Source organism: Branchiostoma belcheri, unplaced genomic scaffold (assembly GCF_001625305.1).
Source record: "Branchiostoma belcheri isolate BF01 breed outbred unplaced genomic scaffold, Haploidv18h27 scaffold2, whole genome shotgun sequence".
Taxonomy (NCBI): domain Eukaryota; kingdom Metazoa; phylum Chordata; class Leptocardii; order Amphioxiformes; family Branchiostomatidae; genus Branchiostoma; species Branchiostoma belcheri.
In genome coordinates this window covers 6,560,113-6,579,072 of record NW_017803490.1, presented here as the reverse complement: position 1 = coordinate 6,579,072, position 18,960 = coordinate 6,560,113, and the positions used below count along the sequence as shown (strand labels likewise).

At 40.8% G+C, this 18,960-nt stretch overlaps 1 protein-coding gene across 2 annotated transcripts in view; it reads left to right on the top strand.

Moving 5' to 3' along the window:
* The window catches only part of LOC109468958 (ephrin-A5-like), a 72,303-nt gene continuing 53,343 nt past the window's right edge, over positions 1 to 18,960 (top strand). The window contains exon 1 of one of the 2 annotated variants that reach the window (XM_019767334.1): positions 1 to 261. In XM_019767334.1, the coding sequence (XP_019622893.1) occupies positions 155 to 261 (107 nt within the window). In that variant the 5' untranslated portion in view covers positions 1 to 154. The remainder of the gene's footprint in view (positions 262 to 18,960) is intronic. The other variant, XM_019767333.1, reaches the window with a different exon arrangement.

The window sequence follows — 18,960 nt, the reverse complement described above, 5'->3', positions numbered from 1 at the left end:
GGCAGCCTCGCTCTGAACCAGCGGTAAACCAAACCTTCAGAAGCATCACATCGTCGGTCGGAGACCCGAGATTTTCTCCCGTTTTTCTTTCCCCTAAAAACTTCGGTTTGGGAATCGAACCCAGGACTTTGCGTGGAGTACTCTAGACGTGAAGATGCGAGCGGCGGAGGCGTGGGTTTTGTACGGGGCACTGTTGCTACGGCTAGGCTCTGCGATCGGTGTTATCCTACCAGATGTCTACTGGAATATGTCAAACAACATGTGAGTACTTCTCTCGGAAAATTCTTCTCTATATTTTCTTTAATCTGCATATATCTGTGGCTTCGCTTAGAACTTGAAAGAGTGCAGGACTCGGGCGTTATTTGTTGTGAAAGGCGCTTGTAACATGGGTGAACGCGCTTGTCAAAGAGAATTATTTTTCAGGCTGTCTTCGCGTAAAAGGCAATGACAAGGGGTCACTCTGGCATTATAAAATAAAAGTCCGCAGCTGAAACTTTTCTTCTAGTTTTTAATAAAAGAAAAGTGAGAGTCTAGTGGATGATTTTGGGTGTTAGTTTTGGTGTAGCTGTGTGAAGTGTGTAATTTGCGAGCTCGCACGGTAGCGTGGCGTTTGTCGGCGGCCGGTCGGGAGTTGTTCCGGGGCTGTGAGGTTTGCGGCCCGCCCCGACAGGAGGCCCGCTCCCTGCGGTGCAGACGGCGCCGGGCCCGGACAAACCTTCTCCCCCAGACGGGTCTACCCCCTAGCCTCCATAGCATGCCAAAAACTGGGGGTTTTGGGGGTCTTCATGGTCTTTGGGAGCTTTTATATGCTATTTTCTGATTGCATATAGACAAATAGCCGGCCTGGTTGAATTACCCCCGTTTTTTAGAAGTGGGCTAATCAGAAAACAGCCGAAAACCACCAAACCCCATACCAGTTCTATAAGCCTGCTACGGAGGCTACCTACCCTCCGCCTGTCTCGCTAGATCTGGTTTCAATCGAGAAAAAATTAACCCACCGAATAGATCTCTAACCTCAGATCCCAATTTGATAATCCCGAGTTCCGTGCCAGGCCCCAGAAGTAAGAATAATTTAGGTCTAATTTTGCCACCCCAGTGGGAAATTAAAAATCTCTTGCGCAAACCATAGCAAACTTCACAGCAGGGCGCCGCATAACAACACTTCTGCAATTTTCTAATAAAAAAAAACTTTTTTTCATGATGAAAAATGTTGAAAGACGCCCCAAGTTTAAAGGTATTGGAAATGGTCTTTGGATATGACCTATTGATTTACTTGAAACAATTATATTTTCACTTTCTCATCTACAAATACTTGAAAAAAAGAAGAAGAAAAGATAAACAAGATTCAAACCCCCTGTCCTAGAACCAACTCCCTATGCTTACAAATTTTATCTGAGAGAGTAGAAATATATTTACCTTGATACCTTGATACCGTCTTCGGGATGAGAGGTTCAGTGTTATACTTTATGCTCTCCCAGTATTTGTCTAAATAGTGATATTTGCAACGGCAAATTTCACTAACTAGAAAGCAAATTTTGTATCATATATACAATACAGTATACCTCCCAAAGGCAAAAGATGCAATTATTTCAAGTTGGTGTGTGGTGTATTTGGGATTCAGTGTTCCCCTAAAGTTCATACTCTAGCATGTCTAGCAAGGCTTGTAAACCTGCTATAATAATCTTGTCAGAAATGTATTATCTGCATTTCAATTTTAGGTGATTGTCAATTTCCAACTACAGCAATCTAGAAGTGAAATTTATGAACTAGCCATTTGGCTACGAATTCTCTTGTGGTGACAGTTTTAGGCAGCAGGGAGAAGGTTAGAGAAGTTTACACTGTAAATTTCAGCATGTACTGTCCAGATGATGGTCTCTGAGTGTAAACTCTTGTCCTAAACACACTCCAGACTCTGACCACGGAATTCTTACCTTCAGTACTGTAAACATAGGGCTTTAGCAAACCTTAACTGGAGTGTGGAGACCTGTATTGGTAGCCTGAAGCAAGGAATGTAGAGTATGTCACGGCATGGGTAGTATCCAACATCACTTGGCAATCTGTGCTCCCGTTGTGTATAGGTGATCCTAGTTCAGAGCGAATGCTTTCAGCAGTTGCTATTATTTTTCTTCAGTAAAAAGAAACAAGTTGTGTTAATGTTTTGTGGTAGACGCATGATGATCACCTGGCAACAGGTGGACTGGTTATGGGGTCTTGTTTAACCCTCGTTCAGCTAACTTCTAATGAAACAAGTTGTTTTAATATGGTTAACTTAAACATACACATGGGTCTGGGAGTGGGAGATAGTAAAAGATTTTTGCTCATTTCTGCTTTGTTTAGAACACTGGAAAGAAGTCAGTCATGTCTGCTAAGAAAAATGGCTCAGAAAATGTTTGGTGTTTGAGACTTGTAATTAACGGATGTATTTGTGATATTTTTCTTGGCAAAGTCCTAACGACATTGGTTGATTGTGGACATGTACTTGGTATTGGCAAAGTACACAAATCCCCATGTTCACTGGTAGACAAGTAAACCTCACACGTCCTTACAAAGTTTACATTCGATTTTACGCCCCAGTAATCTTTGCTAGGCTTTGAGCCTTTCTTATTGGAGTTGGGGAAAATATATAGAAGTATAAAAATTACAGTTTTACATTCAAAATTTGAACTCACTGGATGTTATGTTTACATCTCTAATTTGTTTGGTATTGTACTTAGTCTGCTTGAATTGTTAAGACAACAACATTAAATCTTAAAAGGATGTCTTTAACCCTAATCGTTTCCCCATTCCTACCAATATTTACGGAATAAACCCCACCAGCATTGTATGAAAATATCCCTTCTGTTTTAAAAGCTGTTTTCAGGGTAAAAAGCAAGCGTATGTACCGCAGCAGAGGTGTGTTTCGCCAACACGTTCCGTTTGAATAACTTCTCTTCTCCCCACTGACATCTGATACAAGCCGGTACGTCCTGTAGTACCATTGTACAAACCTCCATGTTGATATCCTATCTAGGTCCAATTGTCCTGTCCCATTCAATGACCTCCTTGAGACACAAAGGTCCAAGTCTCAGGTTGTTTACAAGATTTCTTTTCCCCAAGGAAAAACACAGCCAGAGAAAAGGAAACACAGTGTAGTCATTTGCCCCTCGCTTTCTTCTTAACTGTTTGGATAGCCTTTGAACAAGCTTGATAGTTTTTGCAAGGGATAGAACAACTTTCCTTTTAAATACCCAGTGAAGAAAGCTGCTTGGTATAACAGTTATGTCAGAAACGGACTTAGAAAGGCTTGTTCAGTTGTTGAAAACAAGGAAACTTGATTAGTGAAAGTCCTTGGTAATACAATGTACAGTACCTCCAGGTTGAATGGGTTTTGTTTTGTATAACTGCCTTTTTAAATCTTTATTTGTGGCAACACGAAGGAAGGAATCAGCTAACTTTGCAACAGTGAAATAAGTTATTCCTGAGTTTGATAATGTTCACCGGTTTTGTCAAATTCAAAATATCATGCAATTTAGATATGTTGTAGCTAAAATTAGTTTGATGTTGATACAGAAATCTGTGTAGAAGAAAGGAAAAAGTTTCCTTCACAAAGTCATTGATATGGAAACAAAAGAAGCATTTAATTATTGTCACCAGTAAGAAACAAATGCAGATGATATTACTAGTATGTGCTAACATAATTTATAGCCCTAAACCCCCTCCCACCTCTGCAGGGGTTTAGTTTGATTAATGCACAGTGTTTGTTTGGATAGTAGACCTCTTGGGGAGGTACAAGTTTGCATATAAGAAGGTGTCTTGTTTTCCTGGCTCAGGGTTTGTTGTACTAGAAGCCATAGATGTTGGGTAAAGAACTTGGGTGGGCTCAGTACACACACAAGAAGTTAGTATTTTCAGAATCTGTGTATGACTTTTGCACAAACTGTTCTCCTTTGATGGGTTGTGTTCGTTTGTTGGGTCCAGGGGCTCTAATTTAGCTTTTCTACAACATGTAATTGCCAGCAGAATACTGAATGGGGGGGGGGGGGAATTAAATCAGGACACATAACTGCATGTGTACACTAGGAACAGTAAGTAGGCCATCTTCTAGTTTCTACCAGGCTTCAGAAGTGGCTGGAAAGAGTAGAATTTCTGCTCCTTCCAACTGTTTCTGAATCCTGATAGAAGCGAGCTATCTTCCTCTGACAAAGAATTATCCATTGTCTATCCTAGAAAATTTACATTCATGGTAACCGGACAGAAAAACAAAAAACTGTAAGAGTGCAAACATGTATGGCAAGAAAGGAAAGATGTAAAATTTATTCTTCTGGGGGCATAATCAATGCTAATTGTATACAGAAGGCAAGAAGGAATCAAGATCGATCAGAAATTCTGTCAGAACTTGGGAATTCCTAGATAAAATCAGACCCAAATTTGTGTAGAATTTCTGTAGCCAATATGGTGGCCCTCCTAATAAGGTGACAATTTGAGTTTCATTATTCATGATGATTCCTACAACACAGGGGTGCCTGTCAAGCAGGGCCAAATTGGGACTTGCACCCATGACCCTTCGGTCCCTTACCAGGTCCCCACCCTGCATACATACATCACCAAGTTTGTCTTCAGCGCTTCTCTATATAGACATAATTTTACATGTGACTTGGTATCAGTCTGGCACAGACAAAACATCCCCAGATTTCTATACGCATCAGACCACTGCTAGCATTTTATGGAGTGTTAAAATCCCACTCACAGACAAAGGCTATTAGAATCCCATTGTCCTCTGCCATTTCACAGGTCTTTGTCACTTTACCTACCTGTCCCAGGTGTGGTATAAAATTTTGCATATGATTAGGTATCTTTTGAATTGCTTTGTTCCTTTCTTGAATTTCCCCACAGGAATTCTTTAGGTATTTTTGAATACCAAGATATCAGAGGCAATAGTTCCATCCTGTTGAAAGAAAAGCCCAAGTTTCTTGTGGTTTTTACACAAAGTAAAGTCTAAATCTCTTATACAAACAGGAAAGTACATGATACTATGAGTGGTTTTTGCTTTTAACATGTTTTTACATTAGTTAAGTATACAACTGAGTCATGTCTGTACTTTTTGGGATGTAGTACGTTTCAGTACCACAGTTACGTTTACTCCGAGTTATGCAGCAATGTTGGTATCTTCTTCATACCAGGGGAAGTTGACACAACAATTTTTGGCCACGGATAGGAGATATCCTGTCATTTTCCAGGTCATGTCAGAAATTCCTGTGAAAATACTAGTAATCAGTCGGACGCTTGTCTGTTTATGTGAGAAGAGTGTTGTCCAAGAGGCCGGGCTAGTAAAGTTTGTACAAGTTCTGACACGGCTTGGGTTTCTAGAGGAATAACTGGATAGGGGTGACTCTCCAAGAGCAGAAGCCACTCTAGCCCCTTTGTAAGCTCGTAACGGCGTCTACAAGTCTATTTGCTTCATGCACTACATATGAAGTGGAACAGCGCAGCAGTCAATGTCATACGAAACTTCCTCTTTGTGTTTTGTAATGAAATTTTCTGTAGTATGATATTGTATCCAAAAACCTTGCAGCGGCTTGGTTGGACAACACGGGGCTGTTTGCCTTGTTCTTTTATTTGCCGTCCTAACAGAAGTGGCTATACCGGTGTTTGTTACCACACACAGGAGCTTCGCTTAGACAGGTACATTCGCCTTTTTTTCGCGTGAAGCGACCGTAACGGCCGGGAGGCTGTTCCCTGTAACGGACATCCTTTCGGACTGACGCACGGTGAAATCTATCAGGTTTGCCGTATAGATACCGCAGCATATGAGCAAGCAGCAAGGAATTTTTTGCGAAGGGTTCGATTTCAGCGTAAGGTGCGCGTCAATACTGAGGCACGTTCACGGCAGGCTGGGAATCGAACACGTCAGGGCTGTGAGCGTACACGAAAACAGGGTTGTGGTTTCGGTGGTAATGTTGCCTACGCGACATCCTTTACCACTCTTTGTGTCTCAGTTCACGGAGAAGACTTTGGTCTCAACAGCTGTCCATGTGCGGTGAAAAAAGCCTTTCAAAGATCGTGAGAAAGTATTGGACACGGAGAAATCTCAAGCAGGAGTCCTTGTAGAAACTTGTTCAGGTTTTCACGTAAAGTACACAACCGTGCAAACATACTCCCCACGAGCATGCTTGTCTGCCCCTTCTCGTCTTGTTCTAGTCTTTGTTGCCATGCCGACGGGGTGAAACAGTCCATACAACCAATCCTCCGTCATCTGTTCAAATTTAGCTTCCGCCATCCACCACGATAAACAGTCATCGCGCCTTTGTCCGCCCCCTTCTCTGGTGCTTTCCTCCGACGGAAAGTCCGTGAACGAAATCGAATCGGGGATTGATTTTCGCGGCAAAGAGCCAGGCTTCGCCCTCTTGTCTGCCCTTCAGCTCTATTGACATTCTGATATTGGGTTTCCCTCTCAAACGGCTCTGCTCCAAAATGGTCGGAGAATTTTAGCAGCTTTCCTTATCAACCACCTGGTCTGTAATCACAGATAAACACTCCTGCTGTCCCCACTAGGCAAATATAACCACACCTTGAGCACGGTTAATCTCCAAGCAGAGGTTTGGAAGGAAATTTGTCATGTTATCTGAGTTGTCTGGCCTCTCTGGCAGCTAGTACTTTGGGTGACTGTGGCAGAGAAGCTAGACCAGTCATTACAAATTTCTATCCTAACGTCTGCTTTTGGAACTTTAAAGGTCCTGTAATATTAATAAAAAAGAAGTTGTATGTTTGGAATAGAGATAGGTGTTTGGAATAGAGATAGGTGTTTGGAATAGAGATAGGTGTTTGGAATAGAGATAGGTGTTTGGAATAGAGATAGGTGTTTGGAATAGAGATAGGTGTTTGGAATAGTCTTGTGTTCTCACCATGCCATCCCTAATCCTTACACCTTCCAAAGGATTAGGACCACGTACCAGAGACACTCAAGGGACACTTTTAGCCGTCCACCAAAGTGTCCTATCATTTCACCACAATCCCTGATCCAAAAACACTTCTGGGGTTGGAGAAGGGTTCCTGGAGTTGTGGCATACCACACACCCATAGGCATTGAACAATAGTTATGAGTATTCTTCAAGTTATTACTCAACTCTTTCTCAATGCCCTATTATATCATACTCAGAGAAAATAATACATGTAGTCTATATTAATAAATAGTATTATCAGACTCTCCAATGGTTTGCTGAGAAATTGTGTTGCAACTTGCAAGGAGTACTTCTATGACCAGCTATGTATGTAACTCCAGTCAATGCATATTATTCAGTTTATTTAGCCAATTTCTACCTTTTGACACCTTTCCATAGCTTGACATGCTGATTTTTGTCCACCAAAGATTGGGATTAGGCAAGGCAAGAGTAAACTTTTTCCACAAACATTTTTATAACTTCTAAGTCTCCTACATTTGACAAATCTTCTGTTAGCTATGCATAGACAGATTTTTCTCGAAATTTAGCCCAAACGTCGCCGAGTTGTCTTGATCTGTGGTGTGAGACCACTTGTTGCTGACAAGGAGACCTGAAGAAAGTAGAGAACCTCTAATCTTCCAGGGATTGTTTCTAAACTGAGGCACGGCTTCCTTGTCGTCTTCAACTTCAAGGCACTTCAGCCTTTGACGGTGGGAAGCTGAGAAAACTGTTTGCGTATCGGAGGCTTGGTCACAGAAGTGCTACATGTCACTTCTACACACCTCCATAGTTATAGGAGCCAGCCTAAGACACGGTCTCGGAAAACACCAAATAATCTTTCATTTATACATATACTACAAAAAAAGAGACCTTTATAACCTCTCAGCTGTACTGCTTTTGTAGTCTACTACCGTTGCTGTACACTGTAAAACTAAAAGTGCAGAAAATAGCGCTTCAGAGGGTCAAGATTTCAAAATGTTCCCGGGGGAGCATGCTTCTGGACCCCTCTAGGATTGTTGCACGTTTGGCGCTCAACATGATGTTAGACTGTCAAATAAATTTGAGATGATGGAAAAAATTTCAGGCGGACCACGGTTTTCGGTTTTCGAGCCTAGTGTTTTTTTTTACCTTGCGTTATGGTAAGAGCACCAGCTGTGGTCAGCAGTATCCATGGATTCGAGTCAAACTTTTGCAAGTATTTCCCTTCCCGAGTTTGCCACATTTCACTGGGTCTTCTGTGTTTGGATAATGAAGGATATGAAACAATTTTCAGGGAGGTTTCCATCTCTCTGATTACATTGTTTAAGAATGCATGAGAAATTTCTTGATCGGTGACTCCAAAGAGAGAGGTAGCCATTTAGGGTGACAAATTATAGTGTTCTATACGTTCAATCAGTCTTAGTTACTCAGTCAAGAGGTATTTTTATTGCCAGTGTAGTATCTTCTTGAATTAAAGTCTGCAGCCTGCTTTCCATTCTTTGAAAATGTGAGCAAATGTACTTTTAGCATCTGAGTGAACATTCAAAATAAATCTAAAAGGGGGTTGGGGGGATGGGTATGGTATAGAACCAAACGTAAGAGTATCTCAAATCTATTATGCAGATGAGACATTTTACAGAGATTTTATCACAGATTTTGACAGTTTAGAAAAGAACGTTGATGCATCCTCATTGTGCCAACATTGTGTAATCACCAGAAAACTATTCTAATTTTCATAATCCCTAGAGGGGTACCCTAATCAGCTGAAATGTTGGGACCCCCATAGAGAAGAGTAGTAACCCTTCCACATGACTGTTCCTGTACAGAAAACAGGATGTAACCCAGGGATGAGCGTTTGTTGCTCTGTGAAGCTCAGCGAAGAGGAAACATTGAAGAGAAGAGATAAAGACATGAGGATGTTTCTGAGTCCTGAGTGACGTCGTCTGTTGGGAATCCTTCCTGTTGCTAAGTAGTTTAGCTAAGGATGTTCCAGGAAAGACCGAATAAGGACAACAGTTTAGGAGTCCTTCCATAAAGGATGAAAGAAAGGAAGGAAAGAAGGAATGAACGAATGAATAAAGCTTTTTAAATGTGTCTTGCACTTTTTGCACCCAGTCTGTGTGGGCTTATAAAAGACACCAGAAGAAAATACAAAATGCATTGTTTAACCTTCATCATACTCTCCAAGCAGAGGTTTGGGGTTATTTATTGCATTTTTAGGCTTTTTTGTCGGGGTGTCTTTTTTGCCCTGGAATTTTTTATTTTCACCCAACCCCAAATTTTTTTCTAAATTCTATTGTATTTTTTTTGCTCTCAGAGCAAATACCTCCCTATCATCAATAACAGTAGTTTAGGTATGTTCTATGCTATTTATTCAATATTCCCAACATATCGATCTAAACTATGCTTAAACTGTTGTCTATTCTCCATCTGGCCTTGATGATTGATTGCGTTGCCCCTAGCAACACAATCGCCCCCCTCTGAACATGGGATGATTTTGCTAAGGCACCTGCCTACCAGGAGGTACGCAGTTCTGTCTAAATTGAAATAATGATTCGTTATCCAGGGCTAATCGCAGACAAGTGGAGCCACCGGAATTCCTAGGACAATTTGGGCTCCTGTGGTATAATATCTGCCTTCTCTAAGAGCCTAAAATTGCTGCAAGTTGTACCTAATTTTCTGCTTAATTTGTTGAAACAGGAAATGACTGTATTAAGCTGTATCCCTACATCCCAAAAGGCATAAGTGATATATTTTTTTATGAATGGGCTTCTGTGGAAAAATATCTGCCTGTCTAAGAGCCTAAAATTGCTGCAGGTTGATTTTCTGCATAATTAATTTGTTGAAACAGGAAGATGGCAGGAAATGATAGTAAAGCTGTATCCTAACATTCCTAAAGGCATAAATGATATGTATTTTTAATCTAAAATCCTAATTAAGCTTCTTGGCTTAAAGCCAGAGTATATTTCAAGTTAGGGAATAGGGATGGGTATCTTTGCTTTTGATGTGTTGTTCTAGATGAAATGTAATGCTAAGACTTCTTCCCGAGCACAAGTCGAGTAATCCACCACCCATATAGACACACCAAAAAACAGTTACTCAAGCAACTGGATATGACTTTGGAAACCTGGATGTCTAACTCTAACCTTCACCGACATATAGACCCAGGTGGTCTGTGCACTTTTCTTAAATATTATTGGCCAAACACACCTGTTCGTCCTTCATGCCATGTTCTATGAACAATGGCAATTAATCAGGTGCATTGTCATGGCAAAAACTTGCCAAGGTGAGTTAGACCATCCATAATTTAACACACCTGGGATGGCTCACCTGTCCATGGGAAGGTGTCTCCAGCGACAGGTAGATCGATTTTTCGTCCTTGGACCCCACAGGTGCTTACGTTCTATTGATGTCAAGTTGAAGTCAAGTGATGACATAAGATAGGTTGTGAAGGAGAGATTTACGGACAGGGATACAGAAATTCCCCATAGGAGCCCTTGTGTCTAGTATTATGGAGGTACAGAATTCCCCTGTAGGAGCCACTGCTACCTTGGGTAGGTCCTCCTGGTCTACCATGTGGTAATGGTATATTTAGTTTTTAAATGTATCGGAAAATATTGTCTGTAACAGGCAAAATTCTTGTGCATTGTTCACCAAACATTCAATGAAGACCGCGAAAAATCCAAGCTTCGCGCAGGCACCGTATGTTCTGCCTTTCAGTGGTAAGCTGGAATCCAGAGGGAAAATACGTTATGGACTTATGTAGGATTCAGAATTTCCCCATAGGAGCCTTATGTAGCATGGAGATACACGGAATACCCCTTTAGGAGCCACTGTGCCATGTTGGTTAGATCCTTCTAGTCTGGCTGTAAGCTTGAATCCATGGGGTGTTTCCTGTTTCCCGACTGACCATGGAAAAACTGCCGACCCTAGCCTTTTTTGGGGGGTGGGGGGTGGACCTCTGCAAGGGATATAAATTTTTGGAGCTGATCAACCTGTTCTAGCTCCATGATCTGACACCTGAGTGATGAAACGTTGTATAATCTATTTTACAACATTAACAATATTATAAGTGTCCTCATGCAAATTTTACTTTCTTCAACTGTATTATAATTATATAAGTTGGATCATTAGAGATTGCCAATGTCTACAAAAAAGAAGAAAAAAAAATCCTACCTACCAACCCTAATTTTTTCAGGACTGAAACAGGAAACACAACATTTATTTCCCCAGGCCTTTAGAGTACACAGGGACCTGGGTTTTCTGCATAAAGCCCCCAGATTATCCACATTGTTGTGGCTGCTATTCTGTTCTTCCTTCGTGACATTTTATCCAACATCACAGCCTCACACCCAGTGTGATAATACCACAGTTGTCTGGGCAGTAGAGAGGACAGATTACAACTATTGATCCCTTTTTAAACCAGCACTCAAACCTAGAGTCCTGTGAAAATAATTGTCTATCCTCTGCAGGGCCTTTTCATATTTGTATTAGAGTACATGTAATGTTAATATTGAGTTCTTAAAATTCCCTTCTGCTATCTGGCAGAAAAATTAAAAATTGTAATATTGCAGAAAATTATTATCAAGAACGTAAAACAATACAGGTTTTATTATTATGCAATTTGATACTGTATTGCAGAAAACAGGAGTAAAGTATTCCAACCTCTGAGTGGCTTTTTTGAACTTGAAACCAAAATTTCCTTGTAATTCAATAGTTAGCAATGTATAAGGGCCACAATACTGTAAATATGTGTTAGCTACAAAGTGCTTGAACCTTAATATAAGATTATAAAAGCTACATGTATTTGTCTGTGTAGCTATATACTTTTGTGTCTTATGAAAATTTTTCTCTCTGTTTGGTAACAGTTAGAAAAACTAACAAATTGCTAAAAGATAAACATCTAATTTTGAAAGCTATTTGTCTGTGTAGCTTTCTGCTTTATACTTTTGTGTCTTTCATAAAATTTTTGTCTCTGTTTGGTAACAGTTAGAAAAACTAACACAGGAACCAGCCATAATCAAAGGCTTTAACCATCCGGTCTGCAAGAAAAGAACAGTGACGTCTTCCTCTGTTTACATCTTCTGTAAGACGCCACCTGAAACCTTCTTCCTCAGGACTTAATGGCCATCGGGAAATCCAGAGATAGGAACTATGCAGCTTTTAGGTTCGCTTTATCCGGAGTGTTGCAACACTAAACAATTTTCGGTTTGTCTTCTTTCTCCGAGTGAAACTAACACCGATACAGGTTATGAACACGCTTTTGCGTACACATTCTTTTTATTTTGGTCATCATGTTTTGACTATAAAAGTTATGTTTCCTATTATGTGCATGGGTTTGATACAGAAGCAGGTGGTAGTCAGAGTTGTAAGCTTGTCTGTGACAAATGTGATGTAGCATGCGTGTGGTTCATTGTTTCGGGATAATACTTTCTGTCAAGAGGCTGAAAGCACTCAAAGTTTGTCAAAATATACCCTTTGTTGTGTCATGTCTGGGTGCAGCTACAGGTAGCAAAAGACTTTTCTTTGTGAAGGCCCTAGATTCAAGTACAGTGTCTGGTGTCTTCTACCTTTTCCTGATTCGTACTACAGTATTCTTAAGACTTATCAGTTAAAATGAATGACAGAAAACCCAGACCTGAAATAGTTCATTTTTATTGGTTGATTCTAAAACTAATCAACTCCAACATAGATTGTTATGGTCTGTATATTTTTTGGTTAACCTTCTCCCTACCAGTGCTGCCTTTTGGCACCACTTCTCTGTTGCTTGCAATTTGTCAGGAAGCAAAGAGAGGGTTGAAACGCCAAATACAGCTTGCAAATTAATATGTAAGCTGGTGTGTTATGCCAAAAGGTGGTTATACTGGCTATACAGATACAGAATAAGATGTTAACAGTTCGCAATATTCCAGGTGCAAGTGTGAAGTCCAATTTTCAGTGTCGCGGTCCACTGATCACACTGTTAAAACAAACCACACAGTTGGTATGAAAGCCCACAGGTTGGAACGGCTTTGTCAGCGTAAACAGCAATGTATGCTGGGTGATCAGGATGGAATGCAACATTCGACCTTGGATGCAACATTCGACCTTGAATGTATCCATCTACTCGATGGCCATTAGTTACCAAACCGCAGAAAGTCTTACGAAGCTCAGTGTCGTCATTCTTGCATACCTTTGTCATAAGTACAAAATCTTACTCTAAAAAAACATCACGGGAACTTGCTGACCAAGCCAAGCAGAGGTTGGAGGGAGAGATTGTTATCCATCTTCTGATTGGTCAGTTTTATGGTAGTAGACCAATCAGAAGAAGTTAAAGATCTTTCCTTCCAACCTCTGCCTGGAGAGTACTACAAATCATGTTTATTATCATTATCATTGTTATTATCACTCGCATCTGTCAACAGTCCAGGCTACCATGTAGTGCTTTCCACTCTCTTCTGTCCAGCGCTTTTCTTAGTGCTCCATCCAAGGTGAACCAACACTTTGGCAGAACTTCTCATATAAGGTCGTATTTGCGCATATAAGGTTAACACCCCGTCTGTAGTTTCCATATGTTGTATCGGAAAAGATAACGTCTGCAATGGGTAAAATTCTGACCAAACATTGACCAAAATCCAATGAAAACCGTGAAAAATCAGGGTTTCGCGCAGGTGCAGTACGTTTTGCCATCGTACTGGTGACACCCAATTCTTCAGGGTGTTACAAGGCATGTGATGGGACTTTTACCTTCATATACTGGTTATCTTGTATGGGTATTGTGTACAATGGGGACAATGGTAACATTGACTCAGAAGAAATCCGGATTTGAAATAAAGACCGTAATTGTTGCAAAAGATACCTCTATCTATTAGTGGGTGTGGTCAGATATGAATGTGGTATAAACCCGGTAATTACGAATTTTCCGCTATTCTCTGCCTGGCTTAACATACAACAATGCCGGGGGAAAGTATAATAACTCGGAAGAAAGCCAGACTTGAATTGGAGATTTGAATGGCCAAAATGACTGTCTGGTATTGTCTGGCTGTGACTGTTTTGAAAGTTTTGCCTTTGCAAAGACTGAAGTCAGCTAAAACTATTCAGCAAAGTCAAGTCAGTAAGAGTTTGGATAGTTGAGCAAAATACAGGTCATCACACTTTCGATAGTTTCAATAACTTCAAAATTAAGCTTCCTTCATGTCCAATGGCAACTCTCTATTATTGCTTTCGTCAGAAAGATATGTTTTCGGTTGATTTTTGGTGGACCAGCTCTGTGTGTCTCTGTATTTAGGTCAACATCATAAGTAAAGTATTTGTGAGTTTAAGGCCAAAAATAGTCCACCTGGCTTTTCCCAATGGTACTGCAGCAGAGTTTTTGTGATTATTTTTTTGTTCCATGAACTCTAGTTACTGATGTTACTTGATTGACAGGTGAAAAGGGCCGTCCTGATATGCCTGTCATCGGTACGTCTGGTGTCCCAGACAGGTTTACCTGCCATCCTCTGTCTATTGTTGTGCCACAGGTGTATCATCAAGGTGATAGCCTTGCGGCAAGGGTCGCCAATTTTCGGAGAATGTATTGTCTGTGCGCGGTATGCCCTCGGAGCAGGCAGGAAATGCGGCTTCAGCCAGTAAGACCCGCAGTATGCCCGGTATTTAGGGTAATAGATGCCTGTTGAAAATTAGGGCGGGCCACGTTATTGTGTTGGTCACTGATATGTTTTCAAAAATGTAAACTTTACACGAAATGAATTTCTTCCTGTCAGTCAGTAGAGAAGAAGTTTAAGCACTTAGGGCAAGTGTTTTTTTGGTCAGATCATGTCCAGACTATGCATGATGTACAAAATGACTAATAAACTGGTGGATGTCTACTAAGTACCTAATAGTAATACCAGCCCAGAAGAGAACAAGAAATAGCCATGCATTCAAGTTCCAGAGTTATCAACCAAGGATTGAGGTGTTCAAGAATTCATTCTTTCCTAGAACTATCGCAGAGTGGAACTCACTGTCACCAAGTTCAGTAGGGGCATTGTCAATAGATAGCTTTAAACAATGTCTAGAGCTAGAAGTTCAAGGGTTAGGTGTAACAAGTCGATCGGTGTAATATAGCCAGCTGCCGCCGTGCCGCGTGCCTGCGAAGCTGGTGTGTTACGCCGAAAGGCGGTTATACTGGCTATACAGATACAGATACTAGTAGATGGTCCTATGGATAAGGGCCAAGTACATTTCAAAGTCAATCTGTTTAATATATCTCAAAACCCGTAGCAATGCCAAAGTAAATGCTGTATATTTTGACATTTCCGTGGTGTTTTTAAGGTTACGGCTTTGGTAGTGAACCATAAACACTCATACTGTGAACATATGCTGTGTTACTACTACAGTTATTTCAGTCATGAACTCACATGATAGTGCAAAACCATGTAGCGTACGTAAGTAAATGAACAGTATTGTATAGTGATCTCGATCCAGTTTTAGCTCACTGAAGAGCTAATCTCCCACTGGTCGTGACAGAGAAGACAGACGCTATGTACAGTATTTACAGGTTCATTGTACCAGGGAAATTCTTTTTGACAAGCACAATGAACTGTGGACCACAGCTTTTAATGTCCCGTCCAAGGGACTGCGACCCTTTCCAGTAGTGTGCATGTCGGGTGAGCGACCACAGCCGGGATTCGAACTCCCAACCTCTTGGTCCAGAGGCAGGGTCGCTAACCACTGGACTAGGCACACTATAGTAGAAGGCACTTTTGGAAGGCAGTGAATATATCTGAGAGAAAAGTTTATTCTGAGTGACAACAGTATATGTCATGATGTGTGATGACCACAAGACTGGCATGTGCCAAATTTGGAGATGACAACAGCCCAGAATGGCAAACACCAAATATGGGCATGTGATGTCATCAGCCGTATCTAGGCGTGACCTCCTCACCTAGCGACCTTTCGACTATCAGCTAGAAAGAGTAGAAATTGGCCAAATAGCCAGGGGAGTTGGTCTGCTAAAGGCGCTACAGTTTGCAGCTTCAGAAGCCTGGTAGAGGCTACTCAATCAGTGTTCTTCACACTTCTTGTCAGTTCTGGACATTTAAATTAGGTCGTTAGAAATTAGATTAATTTTTGATACTCTATTGATGTCTTCTATTGATTTTATTGCATTGTGCCATGATCTGTAAATAGACAAATGGGGTGATGTCAAAAACCTAGTTACCGAGCCCTCTAAGAATAAGAGACAGTATAACTAGGTGATTAAATTTTTATGACAAAGGTAGTATTGGGCAATTTTACATGTTGTCTGTGAGCTATGGCATTACTAGTGTGTGAATGCTGTCACACAAAGCAATAGCTAAAAGTAGAGGAACTTTATGTTGCTGAAGAAATCGATAAAGCAGTTTTAGTAACTGTATACTGTCATACCTAGGCCAGCGTAATTTGAAGTGCTAGTGAAAGCTCTTGTAATGTAGTAAGGCCGTAGCATGCTTTGAATCTGTGGCTTATCTTTCTTGAAGTGATATCGACAACTGTTGGACACCATGCCAAAATAGCTGCCCAGATACTCCGTCAGTGACAGAAGGAGCTAGAGTTTATTCTTCATGTTAATCCTTGAGCTTTGCAAGGAAAAGAAATGGTACAATTAGGCAAACCTTGTGGTTTCTTTGGTCAATAAATCCATCCAGGGATCTCCGAATGTTTAGCTTGTATCCCTTCCAACTGCCAAGTAGTGACACTTGGAACCCAGACAAGCTAAACAAGGTAGGATCTCCTGTACTGTAAATCAGTTAGTTACAGCAACAATATCATCCACTGAGACTAACTAGCATGCCCTCGTCTAACCTTTAAACATAGACGTTTTTGCTGGCATTTTTTAGAAGTCAGAAATGCCCCAAACTAGTCAGGTGGTTTCTCTCTCTCTTTGGTTCAAACTTTGTGTCTATCAGATTTCACTCACTCACTCACTCACTCACTCACTCACTCACTCACTCACTCACACACACACACACACACACACACACACACATACACACACTATCTGGTTAAATTTCCTAATATTATATTATACTTTTATAGTTAAACTTAAACTGCCATAGCTATTTGTCAAAGAAGTGTGAGTGAGTGAGTGAGTGAGTGAGTGAGTGAGTGAGTGAGTGAGTGAGTGAGTGGGTGAATGAGTGTGAGTGAGTGAATGAGAGTGAGTGAGTGAGTGAGTGAGTGAGCGAGTGAGTGAGTCTACAAACTGGTGGATCTGGAATCGAAAAAAAGGACTTGTTTGAAATAATCTGTTAGTTTACTTGGAGCCACTAGGAAACAAAAACAACTTCATTCCAATCGTACCTTCATGTAAATGGAGACATAGACACAGTAATCTTTCTTGAGTCCCGGTGTTTTGTCCAGAAATTTTAATTTACTGGTGTTGAATTCCTGAAAGAAAGGTTCCTAACAACAAACCTCATCCTGCATTGATGTACAAATCCTTTCATTTTAGGTCCAGTCATCTCAAATGTCACTCAGTGATAATTATGTACACTCTACAGATAATTATAGTTCTATTTTGTTCACAGTACTGTAATTCTTGAAATACTGATTTTATGACCGAAATTACACGTAATTTGAAAACCTGACGGTAAGAAAATTCCTCACAAACACGAGCATATGAAAACTGCACATGTCAAATTTTTCTTATGTGTAAAATCGACTATACATTCTTGACATAGCAGGCCAATTTACACATAAAAAATCTGACATACACAGTTTTCATCCTACTGTAGTGTTTTTGCCCCTACCATCAAATTAAGTCGCCTCCAACTTAAATGAATCTACTGTATTTCAACTATTCAAAATGTCGGAACAAAAGACACACGGCAGCTCTGTTACATCCCGTCATTATAACGACAATTACCGACCAGATCGCCCCAGGGATGGTGTCACCAGCTCCATGTTGTCTGTACTTTGAATGATCGAGATGCCATCTTTTTTGGCATCAGGTATCATATTTAATAATTTATGGGTTATTGTGCATGCAAAACATTGATTCTTTCTTGTGGCTATTTGAGAATGGCCGAATAATCCAGCTAACCTCTACCAGGCTTCAGGAGGCGGGTGGAAAGAGTAGAAATTGGCCAAATAGAGAGATAACATGCCAAGGGAGTTTGTCTGCTGGGAGAGAACATTTTTTGGGGTGCGGCAAACTGTTCTTTCCAGCAGACCAACTCCCTTGGCATGCTATCTCTCTATTTGGCTGATTTCTACTCTTTCCAGCCGCCTCCTGAAGCCTGGTAGAGGCTATAATCAAGCTATCTATTGAGTGTTTGAGATACATATCAACTTCCTTTGAAGACATTTGTAGCTTTGTTTCAAGATAGTAGATTTTAAATCTCTTTTCACAATTGCCATACATGTACGTATGAATGTAAATATGTATTCAGATCCATCTATATATGGTATATTTTCCTTGTTACCATGGCAACTGATTAAAAGAATGAGCAGGAATGTTGGAAAGTGTTTCTCTGATTCTTGTCTCTCGTGTCCAGGGGTAATGTTTATCTGGAGCGCTTGTGTCCCTGGGCGGTTCCCACACGGCACATCACAGTAACCTATAATTACTCATTACATCCAGATCACAGCCTGTCAATGGGCGAACCTTACTGACACTTATACGGATGACTGCCTGTAGGGCAGTGTACCTGAATATGGTACACGTAGCCGTAGCTGTAAAAATATCAAAATATGTACAGTATTGTACACGTAGCATACCTGTACCTGTACCAGGGCTCTAGCCAGCTTGAGTTTTTTTTTGTCAGCTCAGGAGAGTGAGGAGACCTGTACTGACACTTCTATGGATGACTGCCTCTAGGGCAGTGTACCTAAATATGGTACATGTATCTGTATCTATATCTGTATCAGTATAGCTGGTATAAACACCGTTCGGCGTTACACGCCAGCTTCGCAGGCACTCGGCATGGCGGCAGGCAGCTATATCACACAGAGCGACTTGTTGTACTCAATCTTTGCACATTGTTACTGTACCTGTAAAAATATAAAAATATCTAGGTACAGGTCCAGACCTGAACATGTACATGTAGCATACCTGTACCTG